General features: G+C 46.0%; 1 protein-coding gene across 2 annotated transcripts; it reads left to right on the forward strand.

The window, feature by feature from the left end:
- The first annotated feature begins 1,694 nt into the window (after positions 1 to 1,694).
- On the forward strand, positions 1,695 to 24,503 carry LOC124203150 (laminin subunit alpha-1-like). 2 transcript variants are annotated; one of them, XM_046599798.1, is made up of 31 exons: positions 1,695 to 1,902; positions 2,082 to 2,196; positions 2,451 to 2,659; positions 3,933 to 4,165; positions 4,553 to 4,690; positions 6,682 to 6,821; positions 6,896 to 6,998; positions 7,087 to 8,600; positions 8,672 to 9,115; positions 9,515 to 9,723; positions 9,811 to 9,917; positions 9,995 to 10,175; positions 12,372 to 12,478; positions 13,223 to 13,406; positions 13,793 to 13,932; positions 14,001 to 14,435; positions 14,826 to 14,948; positions 15,043 to 15,389; positions 15,462 to 16,264; positions 16,515 to 16,865; positions 16,946 to 17,241; positions 17,307 to 18,171; positions 18,241 to 19,730; positions 19,795 to 20,511; positions 20,586 to 21,158; positions 21,380 to 21,608; positions 21,688 to 22,362; positions 22,430 to 22,587; positions 22,655 to 22,818; positions 22,880 to 23,037; positions 23,102 to 24,503. In XM_046599798.1, the coding sequence occupies exons 3-27, from the start codon at positions 2,572 to 2,574 to the stop codon at positions 21,828 to 21,830; spliced, it is 9,960 nt and encodes a 3,319-aa protein (XP_046455754.1). In that variant the 5' UTR covers positions 1,695 to 1,902; positions 2,082 to 2,196; positions 2,451 to 2,571; the 3' UTR covers positions 21,831 to 22,362; positions 22,430 to 22,587; positions 22,655 to 22,818; positions 22,880 to 23,037; positions 23,102 to 24,503. The 2 variants fall into 2 exon arrangements, with proteins under 2 accessions (XP_046455754.1, XP_046455755.1); XM_046599799.1 differs by having other exon boundaries at positions 1,696 to 1,902; positions 20,589 to 21,158.
- The last annotated feature ends 307 nt before the right edge of the window (positions 24,504 to 24,810 follow it).

Genomic DNA, 24,810 nt, shown 5'->3' on the forward strand with positions numbered 1-24,810 from the left:
AAGTGAAAAAAAAAGTCGTCGTCAGTTTCTGGAAATAAAAATATGGCGGCCATCTTTACTCGGCAGGAAACAAAACTTTGCCATGTCGGAGAGAGATGGGCCGAGTAGAATACTGAAGCACAGCAACTGTCCTAGCTCTCTAGTTAGTAATTGGGGGGCGAAATATACAGTCGAATAAACTTCAAACAAGTTCTTCGAGTACAGTAGCTCCTCCTTTCGTGAAATGTTGGGCGTGCTGGCAGTGGCACAAGAGAACCGTCTAGTACAGTAGTAGTAGACATGTGTAACTAGACTAATGGTTGAGCGGGTGATTCGCTTAAAGCATTCAGCCGTGAGTTCAACGTCATTTCATCATAGTGGAAGAGGTCAGAATGGCAACGAGACAACAAAAAGAAGAATTCTTGTCCTACTATACAGTTCCCCTTTTTGGTGGGGGGGTTTTGTTCGTGCATCATTTTGTACTAGCGGCAGAGCTACAACCTCCCGCAGATTAGATTCTTGCCTACTAACACGAACCGTTTGGTATTAACTTTCTGCTGGTTCCCCCCTTTTGTGTGTGACTGCTGTCGCCCTTTGATCTAATCTCGCCCGTTGCAATTGACGGGGCGTAATTACGCAACGGTGGAGCATGCTGTCGTAGCCAAAATGGACGATATTTTCCAGTCAATCAAACTCTTGGGGGGTAGCCCATTTAAACCAGTTAATCAAGACCAACCCCCCCTAGATGTATATAAGGCGACAGACCAATAATACATGTGTTTGACATCGTCAGATAGATTCGTGTCGTCTGCTGCAAAATTTTGACAGATACTGGACGTATGTGCTGAGTTGTGTCGGGACCTATTACGTGTGTCTGCGCGTGTGGGGCCTTATTATAAACGGGTGGGGGAGAGACTAACGAGCGACGACAAGACTTGGGTCCGTCCACACTTCACAAGACGAATATAATAACGCGCCACACACACACACACACAAGAGGACACACAGCAATTATAGACAGCAGCTAGCCCAGCGGGAGTGAAGGGTGGGGGGGAAGGTGCCGGGAGCCCAACCCTCTTTTTTCACAACTGAAGATTGAGCTGAGTGTGATGAAAAATAAAAAAAAAGATGCTGAGAAGAAGGAAACAAGTCAAATTTAAAAAAGATGAGAGGTGATGATTTGGCTTTTTATAACAAATTTTACTTTTATTTTTTCACCGGGAGAAATTTCGGGTCGATTGACACGGGAAATAGTCAGCGCCATCTATCGAGTGTGGTGGAAAGTGTTTAGTTTGACCGCTAGGTGGCCATGTTTCCAGACCACATGTGAAAAGAAAAGAAAGAGGATTACAAATTTGAATGTGGTTACACTCTCGAATGAATAGGCTTGTTGTAATCTGATTAATGAGCTCCAGAGGCGAATCAGAATGTAATCGACGTAACTCGATCTTGGGGCTACACTTTGTTATAACCCGTTTTGTGTGTGTGTGTGGGTTGATTACGAGTTCTGGCAGAAATTTTCCAATCATGCACGCCAAGTCTGATTGCATTCCATCGAGCTAGTATTACACACCGACTGGATTTTAGACATTCCTTTCGATTGTGCAGGCATGTGTGATTTCACCTCGTGGGCGTCTTTTTTGAAATATAATCGAGATCTTTTCCTTTCTGCATTTCAGGATGTTGAACTGCTGATATGATGGGTGTCTGGAAAACACAGACAAAAGGTCAGCTGCTCACTCAACCGAGGGAAAAGGGTTCTGCTGCAGTTCCTCTGTAATCATCTTCAGATGCCTGAAAAGGGCGGACTCGTAATTGGACTGTCGTTTTCCCTCCAAGATGAGGACTTCATCAGAAACAAATCCCACGCAGTTGAGCATTTTGTGGATTCAACCTTTTTCTCGTGCATTACCATCATTACAGGTAATCCATGAATGCAAGACACAGAGAGCTGCTGCACATGAAAGGGTTTTGTGCTCAGAGAAAATATCGTGATGAGAAAATGTTGATGGCCATTAATCACGCACACGTGCTCACGAACACGCCGAAAGCTGACGTCATATAGCTGTAAAGAATAAACTTGTTCTTTTTCTTTGTTGCAGATATCCTTCCATTAGCTGTCAACAGCAAGTTAAAAAGAAATGCCAACAACCCAAAGGGAAGGAAGGAAAATTTTCAATGTCGGGATGAATAAACGTCGACTATAAGCAACAGCAGGTACCTTTCAACCCCCCCTTCATCCTCCTCCTTCTTTTTGGCCTTTTTTATAAATATAGAGAGAAAAGATGAGAAGAGAGAGGCTGGGCTTTGGCTCCAGCAGCTGAAGCTTTTCAAGAAAAATAAAGAATAAAACCCTTCAGTCGGCCTCTGGCCCTTGTCTAAGTCGGTTGTGTGTATGTGTGTGTGTGTAGTCTGTGTTTATTACTATATGACCGGTTTCTTTCTTTACGCTCCGTTTATTTTTCTTTTAGAGTCGACCGGATTGTGTCATTCCGGAAGGCCAGAGTAGAAATCCTGTGGAGTGGTTTTTTCTAAAAATTTTTATTGGAGAAATAAGAAAGTGCCGAAAGGATTTTTACAAAAAGAAGAAGAATGGATAATAATAATCGATCGATCCTTGTTTGGATTACGATCCTTCTGCTGTCGGCCGGTTCGATTCAAAGTCAAAGCCGGAGCTCAGGTATATATACATGTAACTTTGTAATAGAATTTATTTGTATTATAAAATATTTTCTGGGGAACTGAGAGGGGAAGAAGTTGTTGGAATGTGTTTCCCTGGGAGAAATTCCGGTTCAAGGGGATCCACGTTTTAGTAGAAAAAGGTTAAGAAGGTCACCGCCGTTATCTTTCGTGGAAGAAATACGGTTCTTCTTCTTCCAGGTTTCTTTTTTCCCAGTAGGTGGTCGGAGCTTGGCAGAGATAGTTTCCCCCCTTACAATCCTCGAGGCTGTGTAATTAAAACATGACAGGACTTGCACTACTACCAGTACAACTTAAACTACTATATTATAGCTCTCCGGAATGGGTTGGACACACCAAATATAGGGGTTATGGCTAACGAGGACATTTTTCATTTTTATTTTTTGCCCAGCTATTCGCGTTAAAAAAGTTAAACAGGAGACCCCCATACTTCACCAATTGGCCACAGGTGGTGGAGGATTGTCTGTAGAAGAAGAATCTCTTGTGTTGTCCAGGTGGAAGGGGGGACCCTTTTGGATAATAGGGGCGGGTCTTTTAAATAGTTTTTTACCAGGGGTGGATCATTTAAATGGGTGGAGATTTTTTTCTTTCCAACCAGATGTTGTTTTCCCTTGTCACCATCTTTGTTTTCTTCCGAGATTTCTTTCAGATACAAAAGGATTTTTTTGAAATTTCCCCTCGAGTCAAATGTCCGTCCCCCCTCATCCTGACGTTTCTGGATTTGTCATTTTCTTCCTGTCAGTCGGTGTGAAGTTTTTCTCACACCCTTTTTCTCTTTATGCTGGCCGACCGCTCTGATTGACACAGCCTCCGGTTATAGAACTGGATCAGACCTCCTTATTGTTGGCGGGAAATTTGAAATTGACAAAAAAACCAAAAAATTATGAAATTTCTTTCTAAAAAATATGTCGGGTACTTGTCCAGTCTGGACATTTGAAAGAGTCAAGTGGGGGCAGAGTTGCAATCTCCTTTCACGACGGGAGTGAAATTTTTTTCCAGCAATTTTCTCTTTTCGTGATTTTCTTTCAAATTCAACCCGGTTTTTCTTGTCGGAATATTTCCGTCACGATTTTTTATCCCTTTTTTAAATATTTTCATTTTTTAATTCATTCGCTCTGTGCATAAATCACCTCGTCTATCGATGGCCGTCCGCCCAGCTGGCCACGGATATCAATTCTCCCAGGCTGGCGATGAAGGATGAATACTAATGATCTCCCCTATTTTCTTTCTTTCTTACTTTCTTGTTCCTCCAGATTATCAGCCAATGAACGGAGTGGGCGAAGCGGACGGGATCGGCGTCGGTCCGTCTCCATCACATCATCAAGATTTCTCGAAACCGGCCCAAGGTTTATTCCCGTCCGTGTTCAACTTGGCGGCCGACGCCGATGTGACATCCAACGCCACATGCGGACAGTCGGCGTCCGACGGCCCGGAAATCTACTGCAGGCTGGTCGAGCACGTCTACGTCCGGGAACCCCAATGCGGAGTAAAAAATAAAAACTAAAGAAGAAAAATGAGAAGAAAAAAGATTTTTATCGTTTTTGACATATTTGTGCGTGTTTAAGGGAAACTCGTCGACAACAAGACTTGGGGGCCGGCAAAGAGGCCGGGCTATTTATATACACACACGGCCAAGAGCTGCACTCAGCTGTGGGCTCTTAAGAAGCTGGGCGAAAGCCGCGCTTGGCTCTCACAAATTGCTCCGTCTGTGTCGAATTAGTCATTTTTCTGTTCCAACGAAAAACTCTTTGGAACTTAATGCCCATCCGTTTCCCCTCTGACACTCGAATAGTTTCAAAAACGAACAAGAATCTTTTTGCCCGTCTAAATGAAGAAGAAGAATTATAATTGATTTTTTATTTGTTTTGCACAGGTATGCGACGATAAAGACCCCGAGTACCGTCATCCCATCAGCAACGTGATCGACGGAACCAACAGCCGGTGGCAAAGTCCCACGCTGCAGAACGGCCGACGCTTCGAATGGGTCACCATCACCCTCGACCTCAAACAGGTATATAATTTCCACCATTTTCTTTTTTCCCTTCTGCGACAAGATGATGGCGTAGATAATAATGACGTAGCCAACAAACAAACAAAAAAACGCCACACGTGAAATAAAAGATTCGTGACCGGCCCGTCACACAAGTTGCGTTTTCTCTCTTTATCGTCGTCGTTAAAAACATTTTTTTCCTTTCTTTCTTTCTTTCGTCGGATATTTCAAGTGAAAATTTGTTTTGGGATTTTATTTTATTTTATTATTTCCAACCGGTTATTTTTTTTTAAAGATGGGAATTTTTTATTTTTTCACGGTGATGGATCGACCGGGATTAAATGGGAGCGCGCGTTTATATATATAATACGTGTCGATATTTTTTTATTTTTTCTCTCTCTCCCGGCCCGTCTTAACAAATCCCCACCCCCTGGTAGAAGGAAAGAAAAAATATTATTTAAGGGGATGGAAAAATTCTTCGTCACGGAGGCGCGTGACTTGAGCGATGGAATTCTTTCTGGCCAGCAAGAAAAAAAAAAAAAAAGAGTTGGACGGGCACGTACCGCGCGTATGTATTTTTCTCTCTTTTCTTTACCGAGGGAAAAACTGATGATCAATCTCTCAGCGCTGCAACACACACACACAGAGAGACAACATCTTTAAAGCTTTTCCGTCTCGACATTTTTGAGTGTTTGTTTGGCTGGGAAACCGGACGGACGGCCAATAAAAAGAAAAGGGGAGAAAAAACAAAAAAGAAAAAGGAAAGATAAAGATGGCAATTTTTTCTTTTTTATCAAATGTCTCGCTATAAAACGGAAGATTGTCCATTGGCCGGGCAAGTCCAGCTAAACTTAAACTTAAAATTTGTTATTTTAAATTTTAAATTTCTATTTTTTCCAAGGTTGAAAATTAATTTTGAAAATGTTATTCCTTGTCACGGAGTCCTCTCCCCCCATTGTGATTTTGATGTCCGGGTGTGTGGGGTTGAAATATTTCTTATATTAAAATAATTTAATATTCCCCTACACACACATTTTCTAGGGGTGGAGGAAAAATTAATTCTATTCTCGTTGAAAATGTCGTGACTCTTTGGAGTTTTGATGGGTGGAGTGCGGTAGTTTTAAAAGTCCGCCGGCGAGGGCGGCCTGGGCAACTGGGCAACCCGCCCTTCTTCTTCTTCATCATCATCATTTTTTATATTTATTTATTTTTTCTAAAAAGAAAAAATTATTTTAATTTCAATGACGTCAGAACGTCGAGTAATTTAATTCGGTCCGTGGAAATCCAAAAAAAAGATGGTGTCCGTCTGTTTTATTTGCGTTGGGAAAAATAGGGGGAAATGGCGGTCGTGTTTGGTGTGGATATGCAAATTAGAAAGGCAAACAGACACTGGAAATTCTCTCCCCGTGGTTTCTTTTTTAATGAACTGAATCAACAGCAGAAGAAGAGAAACGCCTTCACAACGAATTTTATTTCTTTTTTTCATCTTTTTTGTTTGGTTGTTTTGACGTTGAATGGAAATTGTTACGTCATTTGACTCATCGGGATTCCACCGATGAACCGCAACACAAACTCGCCCATCAGCCCCGCCGCGTGAAATGGAACTTTTTCACGCCCTTAAATGGGCACTCACATTTAAAAAACAAAAAAGTTGGGGGGAAAAATGTCCATAAAAACTGGACACACAAACTGACCGGGCGGAGAGACGGAATTAAAGATAGAAAACACGTCCATTTTGACTTGTTATTAGTATTGTAACCGCCAGCTCTTTTGTCTAGTTTGTCCCAATTTGGAAATCCTCCAATTTTTTATTTTCTCGTAACATTTTTATTTTTATTATTTGAAGAGCTTTCCATAAAAACACAACATCCCATCACATTAAATTTCGACATTTTGGGTTGCGTCGATTTATCACATTTTTTTTCAAATTTTTTGGTTAAACGATTTTATTTTCTTTATTTAATTTTATTATTTAAATTATTTAAATTTGATTTTTTGGTTATTTTAAAAAGGTTTTCCAAGTGGCTTACGTCGTCGTCAAATCGGCCATCTCTCCGCGACCGGGCAATTGGATATTGGAGCGCTCGCTAGATGGCGTCACTTTCCTTCCTTGGCAGTACTACGCCTTGAGCGAAGCCGAATGTATTTCCCGGTAAAAACATTTGAATTTTTAAAATGTTTATGGCGCCTCAAAATTTAAAATTTTTGTGAATTCAAAACGGACAGGTACGGAATCGAACCCCGGGAAGGTAATCCGACCTACAGGAGCGACAGTGAAGTCATCTGCACGGCATTTTATTCCAAGCTGGATCCCCTGGAAGATGGAGAAGTCCGTCTCTTTTAAAAAAAATTATTTGTTTTCAAATTTCCCGCCAAAATCAAATTTAAAAAAATTTTTGAAAAATTCAAATTGACAGATTCACACGTCGCTGATCAAAGGACGGCCAGGAGCCCGTCTTCCGTCTTCCGAGCTGCTGGACTTCACCAAGGCCCGATACGTCCGCCTGCGGCTGCAGAAGATCCGGACGCTCAATGCCGATCTGATGAGCAAATTGTCCAGCAAGAACCTCAACAGCATCGGCGACCAGCAGCAGTCGGAAGCGGATCGATCCCTCTACCAGCGGCTCTTTTATTCCATCAAGGACATTTCCATCGGCGGCCAGTGCGTCTGCAACGGACACGCTTCCGCCTGCCCCTACCACCCGGAAGTGGAGCGGGCCCAGTGTCGCTGCGAGCACAACACCTGCGGATCCAACTGCGAGCGCTGCTGTCCGCTCTTCAACCAGCGGCCCTGGAAGGCCGGTACTATGGGCGAGGCGGCCGTTTGCGAGCAGTGCCAGTGCCACGGGCACGCCCAGCAGTGCCGCTACGACCCGCAGGTGGACAGGGAGCGCCGGAGTCTGTCGATCCACAACATTTTCCAGGGCGGAGGCGTTTGCCTCAACTGCACCGACTTCACGACGGGCATCAACTGCGAAAAATGCCTGGACGGATACTTCCGCCCGGCCGGATCCACTCTTACCGCTCCTTGCCTTCCGTGCGGATGTCATCCGGAAGGATCCAGCGGATCTTCCTGCAGTGACGGATCGATTCAGGACTCGAATTCCGGACAGTGTCGTTGCCGAGTCGGATTCGCCGGAAGCAAATGCGATCGATGCGCTTCCGGCTACCACAGTTTCCCCAATTGCGAGCCGTGCGGATGCGATACGGCCGGAATATCCGATCCGGGCTGTCGGTCCCCCTGCCAGTGCAAGACGAACGTCGAGGGCGAAAGATGCGACCGATGCCGGCCCGGATTCTTCGACCTCCGCCAAGACAATCCGGAAGGATGTTCGCGTTGCTTTTGCTTCGATCGCTCCGGCCGCTGCGTGGCCGCCGACCTGGGCCTGACCAAAATCAGCAGCAAGACGGGCTGGCTGGTGACGGACCTGCAGGGCCGGCGGGTGGTGACCCCGACGGCCGAGCCCAACGAGAAGGACGGCCAAAACAACAACCGGAGTCGACTGTCCATCGCCAACGACGACATGGCCGACTTTGAGAGCTACTACTGGCTGGCCCCGCCCGACTACCTGGGCAAGAAACTGACGGCCTACTCGCAGACGGTCAAATTCCAAGTGGCATGGGTCAAGGCTCGCGGCGATTCGGCCGGCAAGGCCACCAAAGGGCCGGACGTGATCATGGAAGGTGCCGGGATGAAGATTGGCTACGGGGATCGATCCTACCACCGCGACAGCAACACGACCATCAGCTGGACGCTCCGGGAGTCGAAGCACTGGTACCACATACCGGACACGGTGGCCGACATTGTCAGACGCAGACGGACCGAGTACAAGGGCGAGGCCGTCACCAAAACTCAGCTGATGACGGTCCTCAACGACCTCGGCCGGCTCCTGGTCCGCGCCAAATTCCACACGGACCAAATTGAAGGAGTGTAAGTGATTTGAAATTGGTCCGTCTCTATTTCTGGCCGTTTCTAAATTTATTTTTGTATTTAATTTCCAGGTTGCACGATGCGGAATTGGATGTCGGATCTGAAGAGTCGACGAGTGTTGAACGGGCCAGAGGGATCGAACAATGTTTCTGCCCGCCGGGCTATGCTGGACTCTCTTGCGAGGATTGCGCCTTCGGTTACGTCCGTCGCAACAGCAGCCGGCGCGGTGAATTCGAATGTCTGGCCTGTCAGTGCAACGGCCACGCGGCCACTTGCCAAGTCGACGACCTGACGGCCTGCAGTCCGTGCCTGCACAATGCGGTGGGCCGCCAGTGCGACGCCTGCGCCACCGGATACCACGGAGACGCCCGTTCCGGCGGCAGCTGCAAAAGGTGCCGCTGCCCCCTAGACACTCCCGTCACCAACAATTTCAGCCCGACCTGCCTCACGACCGGACCTGACACTTACGTCTGCGATCAATGTCCGCCCGGCTACGAAGGCCACCACTGTCAACGGTACAAAAATTTCTATTTTTGTTCCACCTGGGCCATTTTTCGTCGAGTTGCCAATTTCGACCGTTAGATGGCGGCCAGAAAAGTTTGAATTTTGACCGCCAGATGCTTCTCGCTAGTTTCTAATTTTTACCGCTAGATGTCACTTTTGTTTGAATTGTTTTCCTAAACAAATTCATTCAACCATATTTGGTGGGAAATTCTAGACAAGTCGGATAAGACGCTGGAGATACGCTGGACAGTGGCTGTCATCTGGTTTCATATTTCATTTGCCTTCCCCCCTTTTATGATTTCTATCAATATTCATTCATTCATGTCGTAATCGTCATGTTGTTGTATTTTCTTTCACTTTTATGTTAATTCTTGGGTGTGGACGTGTGGTTCTCTTCGTGTTCTGTTCAGGTGCGCTGACGGTTACTACGGTAATCCGCTGGTGGCCGGCGGATTCTGCCAGCCGTGCGACTGCAGCAGCAACCAGGAAATCGGGTCGTCGGATTGGTGCGACAGACTGACTGGCCAGTGCCTGAAGTGCAAAACGGGAACGGCCGGTCAGGCTTGCCAGTTGTGCGCTACCGGTTACTATGGCAACGCTACCGAAGGCACCTGCCAAGGTGAGATCGTCCCCATTTTCTAGCCGGCCAAGATTTAAAAAAAAAAAGATTAAAATGAAATTAAAAATTTTGTAATGAATTGAACAGAGTGCCGCTGCTACAGCCAAGGCTCGGCCAGCAACCAGTGCGACCTGGAGACGGGCCAGTGCCAATGCCGGGATCGTTTCGTCGGCAAACATTGCAATCGCTGCAGGGTAATAAGCCGGACCGAGATTAAAAAATTGAATTCTTCCAAATTAAAATTTTTTAAAATTTTTTGAAATTTTGAAAGGATGGATATGGAGACATTGAGGCCGGCTGCCGGGACTGCCAGTGCGACTTGGTGGGCTCACTGACGGCCTCGACTTGCGACGTCCAAACGGGTCAATGCAACTGCAAGCCGGGCGTCGGCACACTCGCCTGCAATCAGTGCCTGGAAGACCATTACGATTTCTCCATTAACGGCTGTCAAGGTAAAAATTTTCTATTTTTATATCCACGCCCATCCGGTCCGCCTCCTCCGCCGTTTTCTGTGTTTGTCTTGATTGAAACTAAACAAAAACCGGAGAAATAACAAATTTCCGTTCGAGCGTGAAAATGTGTCAACACACAAAAAATGGCGTGTCAAAAAGTTAACCAAAAATTTTGAATTTTCGGTTGAGAAAGTTGTCGACGACATTTGATGTGGCCACGAACTCCCCTCCAAAAAAAGAAGAAGAAGAAAGTCTCAGGTTTTTACCTGCAGCTCTATAGCTCCTCCCACTTTAGCTGAGAAACTCGTGCTCCCATGAACCGCAGGCCGGCTTATATCAAAAAGATGTTCAACAATCAATTGATGATGTGAACCCCAGGCTGGTAACTTCCGACGGGCAATTGTTACAGTTGGATGGGATGTGGGTGGTCGCAATTATCCGAGAATAAAAAAGAAGAGAAGAACACAAAAAACAGTTGTGTAACTATTTTGAAAGTGGGCCAGCCCGGCTAACGAGGAATCACTTTGGTCTTGTTAGCCCAGTAAAAGCTCAGCTCAGCTCTTCTTTTTATTTCTTAAAAGCTTTGTTTACATCATATAAACACACAAGAGAGAGACACACACACACTCTTAAAGAGAGAGAGAGGCTGGGCCGGCAGCAGGCCGTCTGGTTATATGGATGTGGAAGTGAGAGAGGGGTTGATGTGTAGTATATAATGTTTAGAAGAGGCGCCGGCTGTTGTTTAGTTCAATGAGTTTGTCTTTTCGGATGTTATTTCGGTTTTGTTCCAAAACTGCTGGTCGGCCCGACCAACCCTCGGAAAATGTCCAGCCAACCGAAACGGACCTCAAAGATCTTTATCCGGCCCGGAGTAAAAAAAAATAAAAAAAAATTTCTGCAGGAAAAACCAATTGGAAATTGTTTGCCAAATGGAAAAAATTTTTATTTTTATTTTTTAGATTTTCCATCTCCTTCCATTTTGGAACTTGTTTTTTTATATTTTATTTTCTACTCTCGACACAGAAGCTCCTCCCTTTCCTCCAGCCCTGGAAATATATTTAAGCCCAGGACACACGTTCACCAGTCGTGCGAGGACTTCAAGTCCGTCCGGAGGTTTTTGTCGTGTCGTGTCGTTTTTTCTTTTGACTTTTAAGACGGGCGAAAAATCGTCGACATGAAAAGAAGAAGATGAAACATTTAGTGACGATTGTTTTCTGGTGGTGGCTGCTGGCCAGCGAAGTGACGTCCGTCACCGGCACGGACGACGAAGAGGCCGTTTTGGTGACTCGCATCGAGAGCAGTTCTTCCAGTGTCAGGATTAGCACAACTCACAGGCAATCGGTTGCCCAGCGTAAAGTGCCGGCCCGGAATTCCAACGCCCGCAAACATCCGTTCCTCTACAAAAAGGATTACAAGCACTGGCTGGGCTTGAAAACGGGTCCGTCCAACTCTTTTTCGATAGGAAAACAAATTTGCATTTTGCCCATATAAAGACGGGAGAGAGACGGACACACAAACGAGACAAATGTCGTTTTCTTTTCGTTCAGGGACGCGCGGGAAACACAAATGGCGAACGTGTTTTTATATTTCGGAGATTGAATTTTTTTTATTGGAAGTTGCGCAACGTGCAACGGACTTTGTCGGCACTTGGGAAAAAGAAAATGTTTTTCCCTCAATGAACTAATTGATGATTGGACATTGAGAGGGGCGCCATCTGTTAAGAATTTAGGGGGGGGATGGTGGGAAAAAATAAAACTTGTTACGTCACTACATGCCGACTTTGACCCTCTTCCCCCCCCCCTTACTTTAATTACTTTTTATTTATTTATTTTTTAAGACAAAAAATTTTTATCCAAAATAAAAACTTTTTGTTTTCGCGTGTGAAACGAAAAAAATTTTCTTGTTCCGTGACTAATTTTAGAATTTTTTCGGTGTGTGTAGTTGGGTGGGGTTATTTTTTTGCTCATCAAAAGTGAAGAATAGTTATGGTTATTATTATTAGGAAGAGAAGAAGAAGAAGAGTTTGACAGTTGAGATGGGCAACAGCCGGGAATTCCTTTTCCGGTTTCGCCCCTTTTACATTTGACCTCTGACCAAAGAAGAAAAAACCAAAATTATTCTTTTTTTCTACTTTGGCATTGATTCAAAAAAATATTTTTAAAAAATGTTTGTTTTGTTTTGTTTGTTTGTCTTTAGGGTGCAATTGCAATCAATCAGGGTCGGAGAGGAAGACGTGCAACATCATCACGGGCCAGTGCGAATGCCGGCCCAACGTCATGGGCCTCAAGTGCGACCAGTGCCAAGTGAGTAGAACCTTTTTTCTAAATTTCTTTATTTCTTGTTTATTTTAAATAAACAAAATGGCCGATGTTCGGTCAAGTGTGGCCCCTTTTTATCCCGCGGGATAAATTTTTCCAGCGGGAATCAATTTTCTCCCAAATTTATTTATATTTAAAAGAATTTTTGTAATGAAACATTTCCTTCTTTGTCTTGGTTGAAAACAAAAGAAAAACGTTTATAAGAAAAGGGAACCCGTGCTGACGAATATTTACGATTCGTGATTCTTTTTTTCTTTTCCCGCGTGACTTTTCCAACCAGGCCCTTATTTTCTCCCGTGTCTACGTAACGCTTCGTTATTCGATTATTTTTTTTTTCTTGAATAATTATCGGACGAAAAAAAAAAGAAAAGAAAAACAAATTTTTTTTTTTTTTAAAGGGTCGACCCTGGTGGGAAAACACAATCGGAATTTGCATCATCATCATCATCCATCTTTTGATCCAAACTCTTTTTTGGGGTTTTTTGTTTTTTCAACGGGCGGCCATTAGGACATTAGGGAGTCACGTTGATGGATGTGGCACATTCCCCCCAGTCCGTCCGTCGTCGGCCCGTCATAAATTTGGGCAACGGGAAAGAAAAAGAGGCGCCTCTTTCGTCTCTGAATGGAAGTAGAGACGGACATTATTCAATTTTTTTGTTTTTTGTTTTGTTTGATTTATTTCCTTGAATGGATGACTGACCCTGACTACGACGACAACGACGACGACAGGTTGGATACTGGAATCTAATCTCTGGCCGGGGATGTCAGCCGTGCGGATGCGACGGGACCGGAGCTGTCGACCGGACTTGCCATCCCACCACTGGCGCCTGCTATTGTCTGCCCGGCGTCGGCGGACAGTCGTGCGATAGGTGCCTCCCCGGATTCTTCGGATTCTCATCGTCCGGCTGCAAAGGTAAAAATTATTTGATTTCATTTGAATTTGAATTTTTTTATCGGAAAATGTTATTTTCTGAATTTCTTTACATTAAACGAATATTATTTTGGATGAAATTGATTTTAAAATTTAAAAGTTCGGTTTGATCAACATTTATTTTATTTGGAATTTATCTACAAATTTTTAAGAAATAATTTAATTCATTTCATCAATTTGAATTTGAATCTTTTTCCTTTTGAAATTTGAAAATTTGATTTCTAAATAACTTGTTTGAAATTGAATTTGAAATTGAAATTTGATTTGGACAAAATAGTTTTTTATTTGAAATTTTATTTTATGAAATTGTCTACACATTTTTAAGAAATCGTTTAATTAATTTCTGCCAATTGAATTTTAATAAATAGAATGTGAACCGTGCGATAAACCGGGCCATATTTGCGATCCGGACACGGGACGATGCGTCTGCCCAACCGGAACTGAAGGCCCACAATGTCAGACCTGCGTCGCCGGAGCCTGGAACCACCATCCACTCAAAGGCTGCAAAGTAAAATTGAATTTAAAATTGAAGTTCCATTTCAAATCGAATTGACTAAACGTCCAATTTTGTTCCAGACTTGCAATTGCCACGCCCAGGGATCTCGGTCCAGCCAGTGCGAGCAATCGACGGGCGCTTGTTCGTGCCGTCCAGGATTCGCCGGAATGCAATGCGACCGCTGCATCCAGCCCGGCTTTTACGGCTTCCCCATGTGCCAGCGCTGCGACTGCCACCCGACGGGCACCGACACTCTCAACACCAACGGCCACTGCCACCAGCAGGACGGCCAGTGCCCGTGCAAGGCCAACGTCATGGGCCGTCGCTGCGACACTTGTAAGGACTCGACGTTCGGATTACTCCAAGTCGGCCCAGCATCAACCGAGACGGACCAACAACAACATCAACACCAGGAGCTGATGACTAGACATTCATTCGACGATGGCGGATGCACACCTTGCTTCTGCTTCGGACGCTCGTCCAGCTGCACCCAGGCCCAGCTCTTTTGGTCCCAGGTAAAAATGTCAACCCCTTTTCATTCAATGGTTAAATCTTCTACTCCTTTGCTGGGGTTGGAGGGTAATCCGATCCACTCCCAACAACATCATGTCCGCCTCCTCCCCCCTAGTTGACGTCCAGTTCAAATTTGTTTTCAAGGGCAGGAGCTGGGCCAGAGGGGAGGAAATATCAAATTTCAAACTCCTTAAAAGGTTGGACCACCACAAAAAAATGAAACGGAAAAAATTTTCAATGTAATCGAATGCCCCCTCCCGTGGCCGGCCCAAAAAATGTTAGATTCGGTTTCCCCATCCAAACAAATATTTTTTGATGGACAACATGGACTGGAATGTTATAACATCAAAATGATTTTATTTTAATATTTTTTCTTTTAAAAAACAAATCAGATGAAGATGGAAGGAAGTCGAGGGTTAATGATTACGTACGACCCGCCCGGCCCGGATGCGCCTAATAACATAGCCAATCCCAACCAGTTTCCAGTCAACACCCAGGAAATTTGTTACATCAACGTCAGTTTACATTTTCTTCATTTCTTAAGATTTGTTCACTTGAAATGAATTGATTTGTATTTAAATGGTTTGTTTTATTGCTGGGCTAATTTAGTTGGCATTACCTGGGGACGGCCAACTTCAATTCAAGACGGGAGAAACGCAGTTGAACGTGACCAACAATTTGCGGATCGTTCCGGACGTTCGAGGTGACGTCATGATCGGAGTCAGTCAATTTTTCGACACTCCGCTCTACTGGCAGTTGCCCGGCTCCTTCTCCGGCGACCGGACCACCTCCTACAACGGCCTGCTCCGCTTCACGGTGACCAATCACGGCGGGTCGACTCTGTTCCCGGACAACATCCTGGCCACTTATCCGCTGGTTCAGATCCAGGGCAACCGCAAGATCATCCTGGAATATTATCCGCACGCTCCGCACCCCAACGGCCGCTACCAAGTCCGGTAAAAAACACCTCACACCATTTTTTGGTCCAGCACCCACATTTTTCATTCATTTTTTTAAATTCTCGCCAGATTGCACGAAAGTCTGTGGCGGATGAAAAATAATCCGCAAGCCAAAGTCAGCCGGGCCATGATGATGGTGGCCTTGCAGAATGTCCAGCACATTTTGATCAGAGCCACCGACTCGATGGATCGAATCAAAGCCGAACTCAAAGACGTCAGCCTGGAAGTGGCCCTTCCGGCCTCTCCGACCAATTCCACCACCCACCGGAACAGCCCGGCCCTGGCCAGAGGAGTTGAAACGTGCCAGTGTCCATTAGAATACACCGGAGGCTCCTGTCAGGATCCCCATCGGGGATACTATCGCCGATTCAAGTACGACTACGTGTCCAGCACGGTGCTGATCGACCTGGTGGGTGACGCCCAGCCTTGCCACTGCAACGGCCGGAGTGAAACTTGCGACAGGGAGACTGGGCGGTGCACCAACTGCCGGGAAAGTACCACGGGAGATCATTGCCAGCAGTGCGCCAAGGGCTTTTACGGCGAACCCAACCAGCCGGGCGGATGCCGGCCGTGCGCCTGCCCGTCGACGGACCGCAATTTCGCCGACTCGTGCCAACTGTTGCGCAACGGCTCGCAGAGTTGCCAGTGCGCCCGGGGATTCCGCGGCGACCGCTGCCAGAAATGCGACTACGGATATTACGGGAATCCCAGTCAGGGCGTGGCCTGTCAACCGTGCCTCTGCAACGTCAACGGGAGCGTCAGCGACGAATGCCACGAGCTGACTGGCCACTGCAACTGCAAGCCGGGCATTACCGGACGCGATTGCACTTACTGCGCTCCCCGCCACGTCATCAGCCCCACCGGATGTACCTGTAAGGATTTAACCATTTCATTTTTTAAAACAACTTTGAATACATTTGAATTGGTCCATATAATTTTAATCGAATTAAATTGACTCATTTAATTTTAATTCAATTTAATTTGCCCATTTAATTCGGGATTTAATTTTAATCGGATTAAATTGGCCCATTTAATTTTAATCGGATTTTATTCTGTCCATTTAATTTTTATTGATTTAAATTTGCCCATTTAATTAAATTATTTGTTTTTAAATTTGCCCAGCTTGCCAGGATGGTTGCACCGGGGCGCTGTTTGCCGAAGTGGATGAGATGGCCAGCATGATTGCCCGTTTCAACGTGACGGAATACGTTCCACTGCCATGGACGGGCCTGTTTTACCAGCAAAACTTGACGGTCCTGCTGGAACAGACTTTGGTGGAACGGCGGGAAGAGTACCAGATCACAGACCGGCTCCTAACCGGCCCCAACATCCTCCCCTTGGCTCAAATAACTCTGCAACGAGCCAAGGAGATGGAATCGCTGGCCGAACGGTTCCAGACGGAAGCCGCTGATTTACAGCCCGTCTGCCTAGAGTCCCAAGAGTCTTCCATTTTAGTGTCCAGCATCTTGGAAGGTAATTTAAACAATCAATCATCTCCGACAGTTGATGTCAAAACGGACATTGATTGATTTTGTTTTGGACCTGCCGGGCAGAAATCATCGCCTATTTGAAGAACTACGCCATTGGCGAGACGCCGTCCGTCAACATCAACAAAGCGCTGGCCGAAGCCGAGAATCACTGGACGTACATTCAGTCGATTGACGTCACGGCCAGGAAATCCAACGCGGCCCGCGAGCTGGAACGCAGCCGCAATTTGCTCAATAGCCTCGGGAACCTGTTTGACGACGGCAGCGACACGGCCCAGGTGAGGGATCACCTGGAAGGCTTCAAAATCCGACTGGACGACCTGGAAACGTACATTTACAAGAGCCGCAACTCGACCGAAGCTGTAACATTCAATTGAATTCAATTTAATTTGATGGAAAATAATTTGAAAAATTTTTTTGGTTCCAGGCGTTCCAGTCTTTGTCGTTTAGTAACGCCACGCTGGACTCTATCCGTCGATCCATTGCGGAAATCACCGGCAAATCGACTCAGATGGATGTCGATTTGAATTTGGCGCGTAAACAGAACGTGAATGCTACGCTGGCCATTAGCCGTGCCCGGGCGGGTTTCCAGGGATTGACGACGTTACTGGAACAGCTGAAGGGCAAGAAAGCCCAGTGCTCGTCCAGGGAGAGCGAACTGAGCCGTTTGAACCCGGAATACAAGAAAAAGTACGTCCAGGCGGCCCAGGTGCACGCCAATCATTTGTGGAAACAGGCCCAGGGGCTTTTCAATCAGTTCAACGCCACCAGGGACGTGGCCGACCATCCGCTCCAGGCGGCCAACGCCTACAAGTCGATCGTCGAGGCCCTCAAACTGGCCCGGCAAGCGGCCGAAGCGGCCGGCGAGGCTGCCGAAACGGCCTACGGGCGAGCCTATCCAGACGATGTGGACTTGTCGCTGGTGGAGCAGGCCAGGATTTCCAGGGATAAAAGCCGGGACTTTGTCCAGCGATCGGAGCGTCTCAAAACGGTCGTGTCCAGTCACAAGGAGCAGCTGAAAGGGGAGCAGATCAAATTGGATTCGGTGGACTCGATCCTGAAAAAGGCCAAGTCCATCAACGATGAGACCAGCACCCACCTGGACAAGTTGCCCCAGGTCCGCGACAAAGCCAAGGCGGCCGTCGAGAAATCGACGGACGCCCTGGGCAAATCCAACGTCGTTTCCAAGCAAATAATGGACACTAAGGCCCAAATCGATTCAGACCTCAGAGTCCGTCTGCTGGCCATGCAAAACGGCCGCAATGTCGGCCTGGGAAACATCCCCAAACTCGGTAAAACTAAATTTAATTCATTTAAAATTTGTTTTAATTTTGTTTTAAAATATTTCAAAAATTGTCCAGTTGACGACGCCCGGAAGAATATGAAACACCTGGACGCCAAGATGACGCATTTGACTAAAAAGAATTTCGAATTCCGGTCCATCAATTCCAGCGTGTCGTTGAAGCTGGACGAGTTGCGCAAGAAGATCATCCGGGCCAAACAGGCGGCCTCCAGCATCCGCGTTTCTCTCTCTGGCAATTCCGGCTCGTGCGCCAGGAGTTTCACTCCACCGCTGCAGCCCAGCAGCGTGTCCAGCATCATGCTGACGTTCGCCTTGAACCACAAGGATCGCGACTCGTTGCTCTTTTACATGCCGGCCACCAAGAAGCACGGCAACGACCAGGAGACGGACTTTTTGGCCGTCGAGATGCTGGACCGTCAGATCCGGTTCCTCTGGAACGCTGGCGGAGGCACCACCGTCCTCAGTCATCCGCTCAAACTCCAGCCCAGCCCTGACGACCTGTCGGACGATTCCCGTTGGTACAAGATCGAAGCCGAGCGGACGGGCAACGTCGGATCGCTCCGGGTGCGGCCAGTCAAACCGGAAAACGATCGGGACATTGAAGGAGTGACGGTGACTGGTGCCGGACCTGCCCGTTTCACTAAAATCGACCTAACGACGGGCGACAAGCTCTACATCGGTCGGGTGCCGGACAACGCCCCGACGGACCTGAAGACGAGCAAATTCAGCGGCCACCTGCACCAATTGTGGTACGACGGCCAGCCGGTGGGTCTGTGGAATTTCATGTCGACCAGCGCCGCCGGATGCAGTCCGTCGATGGAAGGCGCCCAGGAGGCCAAAGACGAGTCGTCGTTCCGTTTCAACGGCCAGGGATACGCCGAGCTGGCCCAGATCCCGCGTTACGATTCCCGCCAGTACAGCATCACCTTCAGTTTCAAGTCCCTGGACGAGAACGCTCTACTCTTCCTGGCCATCAACGAGACTCACCTGGGCCAGTACATTAGCCTGGAGCTGACGGAAGGATTGATCCGCTACCAGGTCCGCTACGGGTCCGGCTATGAGATGTCGCTGCAGAGCCGCCAAAAGTACAACACTGGGCAGTGGGTCAAAGTGGAAGCGTCCAGGGTCCTCATCCGCGGAGTGGAGACGGCCCTGCTCAAAGTGGCGGACGACGAGGAACTCTCGGCCGCTCCTTTCAATTTCGGAGTGCCCGACCTGGAACTGGAAGAAGCCAAACTCTACGTCGGCGGATTGCCGCCGGATGTCAGCATTTCGCCGGACCTGATGGGCTCCGTTCCGGGCTCCTTCCTGGGCTGCATGAAGGACCTCCAGGTGGTGGCCTTTGGCATGAATCCACTCCAGGGATCCTTTTACGGAGTGGAAGCCTCGTGCGGATCGCAGACCATCAACAAGATCGTGGCCTTTGCCGGAACTGGATACATTCAACTCCGGGCCGCCAGACCTACCGGCCGTGACATGAATTTCGGGTTGAGCTTCAAAACGGAAATGCCCGAAGGCATTTTGTTCTTCTCCGCACCGATTCCGGCCGTAAGTTTTTCATTCATTTTTTTGTTTGAACCGGAATTGAATTTTGAATTTCTATCAAATCCAGGAATCCAGCGATGAGCCGGCCAATGATGAAGAGTTGCCCATTCGATTGCCTTTGAAAAGTGACAAGGAGGCGGACATGATGTCGCTGACGATCCGCCAGGGCAAACTGGACGCTCGATTCCGTTCCAGTGCGGCCGAGGTCGTGTCCATCACTTCCAGCGGAGTTTACAACGACGGCCAGTTCCACAATGTGGTGGTGGTCCGCACCGGAAGAAAAGTCGAAGTCCTGGTCGACGACATTTCCATCGGGACGATCCGGCTGGCCCGTCAAGTGGGCGGATCATCTTCTTCCGGCGCTTATTCCGGCTCGGATTACTCCCACTTGATGCTGGGAGGCGTCCGTCCCGAGTGGCTGTCGATGGCTTCCGATTTTATCGGCACCCAGCACTCGTTCACCGGATGCATTGCGGATTTGAGCTTCAACAACCAACTGGTGGACCTGAGCTACCCCGTCCGGCACTCGGCGGCCGCCGTCGGGCGATGCCAGCACGTGCCAGTGCCTCGGGTGCTGGAAGAGCGGATGCAGGCCAACGAGAACGCCCTGGCCTCGTGCCGGGAAGTACCCCAGTACACGATCGAGGGGCGGGCCTTTAAATTCGGTGACGCCCCCAACAGTCACGTGATGATTTCGGCCAATCGCAAGGAACTGCACAACAGTTTCAACTTCACCATGGACTTCCGCACTCACTACCCCAACGGCCTGTTGCTCTTTTCATCCGTAAGGATTAATTTAATTGTCATTATCTTTAAAGTTAATTGAATTAAATTGTGGAATTAATTTTTTTTTTAAAGCAGATGAAACAGAAGAAGGCGGCCAATTATTTGCTGGCGGCCCTGAAGAACGGCAAAGTGGTGGTCAGTTTGCACGGCCGCCGGAAGGAGGACTTGATTTCAGCCGGAAGCGTCAACGACGGCCATTGGCATCGAGTCCACATTGTCAAGGACAAGCGCAAAGTCGTCGTCATGCTGGACGATTTCGCTCCTCTGAGAGCCAAGGCGCCCAACAAGTTGCAGCTGGACGGCCAGCTGTTTGTCGGCGGCCTGCCGGAGAGTTCGCCGCTGCTGGACAACGCGGCTGCCGAGGGCTTCAAGGGCTGCATCCGCAACTTGAACCTGAACGGCCGCTCGCACGACCTGGCCAGCAGCAAGAACGTGATCCAGCGGGTGGGCCAGTGCTTCGCCCACGTCGAGACGGGCTCCTACTTCCCCGGCGACGCCTACGCCGTCTATAGCGAGGACTTCCGCGTCGGGGCCATGGCCGACATCCAGCTGGAATTCCGGACGACCGAATTGAACGGAGTTTTGCTCAGCGTCTCTGAGCGCAAAGGTTCACCGTCCTTGTCACTGGCCATCGACGACGGAACGGTTAGCTTTTAATTTTGGTTAATTTAATTGAATTACATTTAAGTTAATTGAATTATATTTAAGTTAATTGAATTAATTTGATTCTAGACTGTTGAGTTGAATTGTTAGAATTTTTGAAATGTAATTAAAAACTTGATTTAGTTAAAATTAAATGAAAATTTGAATCCAATTAAAAAAAATTCAATAGAAAATTTAATCAAATTTTAATAAACTTTTTCTAGATTGTTTTCGCCGTGGACATGGGTGACAATCGAACTTTTTCCGTCAGCCAGAGCTTCGCGTCTCCGTACCAGCTGTGCGACAACCGTTGGCACTCGGTCAAGGCCAACTACGTCGAAAACGCCCTCACGCTCAAGGTGGACCACCAGGATGAGCAGTACGGATTCTCCAGCAACGGACACGTCAAGGAGGCCAAGACCCGCAATCCGCTCTTCATCGGCGGCCTGCCCGGTACGTCCAGTCCCATTTATGTTTATTTTTTAATTTGATTTCAAATTGAAATTTGACGATGGTGTCGATTGAATTTTAGAACTGGAGCCGCAAGGGGCGCTGCGAGTGCGCGACAACTTCAAGGGCTGCATCCGCAACGTGGTGATCCGCGGCGAGATCAAGGACTGGACCGACATGGCCCGGCTCAACAACGTCCTCCTTAACGCCTGTCCCACTAACTAATCAAAGTGCCTGAAAATCAACCGGCCTATTATCCAATTAGCCGAAATACACAAAAACCTAACCAAAAATGTTAGCAGTATTTGTATTTGACTATTTTTAAGGCTGATTCTTTTCATCGGAAAACTTTAAAACACATGAAATTGTTGTTGGAATGCCAAAATGATGCTCGTGGCTTTTGAAAAAGCCGCGTAATTTGCTTTTTCAGAGGCAGAGGTATCAGAGGCACCTGGTAGAGAAATTTCAAACTACTTTGTCAAATCAAATTCTGTCGTCTGCTTCGTACACGCTTGGTTCCGCTCTCTCAGAACTCCCATTCCGAATTGCTAATAAAGAAAGGCGAGAATTTGAGAATTATATTCGTTAATAAGCCACACGTCCAGTCGTCGTTAGATATATAAATCTTGAGATCTCTCTACAATTCACTGGGACACTGATTTGAAACGTTAAAGTTAGTTCGACGTCCAAGTTGACTATCTCATTACAAACAGTGAAGGTGGCAATTTCGTTCAACACATGTTTACCTTGAAAACTGGTAAGTTACCTATGATTTCTAATCATGTATTGATTAAAACTTAATATAGATTATCTTATTATAACAGATCATTCAAATCCAAGATGCCACAATTGATTGGAGTGAAGTCACTATACAAAACATGTCTTGATTTTGTTGCAAACAATATGGCTCTGTTGTGTGAGAAACCAAACAGCGACTTTGGTAACCTCAACCAATCAATTGACAGTCCTTTTGATCAATTGCGTAAGTTGGCATCTTTCACTGATCTATCCATATTAAAGTACTTTTAAATTGTATTATTATGTAATAGCCAACAAGTTATTGGAGGACATTATCAATTCTCTTCGAAGCAAAGGATGTTTGAAACAATTTCTCGGTTTACTGGCAGTTCCACATTTAGAGACCTTGAATCTGAAATATATGCAAAGTGTAGATGATCAATCCATTGAGCTTGATAATTCAATGAGATGTGTAGTAAGAAATTTTACATTTACACTTCCTTTAATATCGATACATGACATTCTTTCTATTTCAGAACTTGAAACATCTAGCTTTGTGGGCATTTACTAATATTGATGAATTCTTTATTACTTTCATTCCTAAGCTTTCAAAATTACAAGTACTGGACATTTCATGTTCTGATGCAGATGACAGCAGCTTGGAAGTAATAGGAACTTGCTGCACACATTTGAGGTAAACAAAATGTTTGTTTGATGCCAAAATTGTTAAAAAACAATAATTATGGTTTCTTTCGTAGAGCACTAGATTTTGGACGATGCAAGAAAATCACAGATATTGGAGTAAAAAGATTGTGTGACGGTGCAACGCGTAATCTAGGAAGTGGAGGTGATGGACTGGGGCTGCCCAAATCTCTTCTTAAGTTGGGTTCGATCTTTACATCAATTACCCACGTAGGAATGCAATTGATCTTAGAAAACTTTCATAGTCTTCAAGTCTGGGATATGGCTACTGTTCAAAACTTGATGGAGATTCACAAAGAGGTTTTCTTGAACCAAAAGTTGGAGATTCCAAAGTATTCTTTGTTATGTTTAAAAATCGCTTACGCTTATTGTAGAAGTCATGTCTACATACCTAAATCTCTGGGATTTGTTGTGTCTCTGTGTCCGTCTGTGACCGAGGTGGAAATCAATAGCTACGAAGGACTGACAGACAGTGATTTGCTTGATTTGTTGTCTCTTAAAAATCTCCGTAATTTTAAAATGAGTGGATTTTCTTCTAATGGTAACGTCACGTTTGGTGGCGGTGTGACTCCAATTTTAAAAGCCTTTGGGAATTCATCACTGAAGGCACTTTCCCTATCAATGTTGAGTGATGTCAATATTCTGGTAATCACACAGCTTTGCCCAAACCTTCACTCCCTTGACCTTATCGATAATTCGAGCTATTTCACCGCCAAACTTGTTGAAGAATGGGTTATGACTGAGCCTCAAGTATTAAAGCAACTGGAAAGGTTGCACATTGTTGATAATGGTATACCGCGCGAACATTTAATCTTGCTGTTGTCTTCGCCTTTATTAGTGAAAATAACGATTGGTAGATGTTCTACGCTCGACGACGACGTCCTCCAAAAAGTCGCTGGAATTCAAAAATTCCATAATCTTGTAAAGTTTGTCGTTATGTTATGCCACAATGTGACCGAGAAAGGAATTGATGTCTTCATGAATGACCAAAACCCTCTTAAAGATATCTGGATCAATCGGTGTGATGAAATATCGAAGAGTAATGCAGAGTGTTGGGAAAGGCAAGCTAAAAAAAACAATTGGCAATTACTCATCTATTATCAGTCAAGTAATGAGTTGTTTCCCTGAGCATTGCATTGAAGAAGACTTATACGTGGTAAAATGCCTGGGAGAACTTTATGTCGGTGATGAATGTTGGAATCGATCAGAATCTGAGAAAATATTTATCCCTTATTGAGAATCTTTTTTAAAAACAATGTCAATATAGCAACTACTGCTTACGTCTTATTTTGTTCCCTTAAATTTCCCTCTTGATTGGTCGTGAAGCTTCGTAAACTATGTCACATTGTCTTTCATTCCTGTCATGTATTGCCTATTCCCAAAGGGCAATGCCAAAGTTCCATTTTTTGTCTGTTGTAGTCCTACTACCCACTAATAAAGTTTGAACATAGATTTCCACCAATAGTTTTTTTCCTCATCACTTGACTTATTCTATCTTCTGAATATCCTGGAATACCTGATCGATGTTATCATATGTAATCACACGATCAAAATTGCGTACTTAACTCTTTGTTCTTGATTGAGCCATCCGGAAGTGGCCAAGTAGGTGGGACCTCATGCTGGATATCCATGAATTAAAGACGACGTCCAGAGTATGCAAATCAAATCTTATTTTTGTTGCGTTAATTCCCATTTATTCTGATTTTTTTATTTATTTTTAGTTTACTGAATTTGGTGGATCGCTTATCCTGGCATGGATAACTGC

This window comes from Daphnia pulex, chromosome 9 (assembly GCF_021134715.1).
Source record: "Daphnia pulex isolate KAP4 chromosome 9, ASM2113471v1".
NCBI lineage: Eukaryota > Metazoa > Arthropoda > Branchiopoda > Diplostraca > Daphniidae > Daphnia > Daphnia pulex.

What these genes read in the sequence shown, in the direction of transcription:
- LOC124203150 (XM_046599798.1), top strand. Translation starts at nt 2,572, where the DNA reads ATGGATAATAATAATCGATCGATCCTTGTTTGGATTACGATCCTTCTG. An exon ending in AAGTCAAAGCCGGAGCTCAG is followed by an intron (nt 2,660 to 3,932) that starts GTATATATACAT and finishes TTGTTCCTCCAG; the next exon opens with ATTATCAGCCAATGAACGGA. An exon ending in AACGGCCGCTACCAAGTCCG is followed by an intron (nt 15,390 to 15,461) that starts GTAAAAAACACC and finishes AATTCTCGCCAG; the next exon opens with ATTGCACGAAAGTCTGTGGC.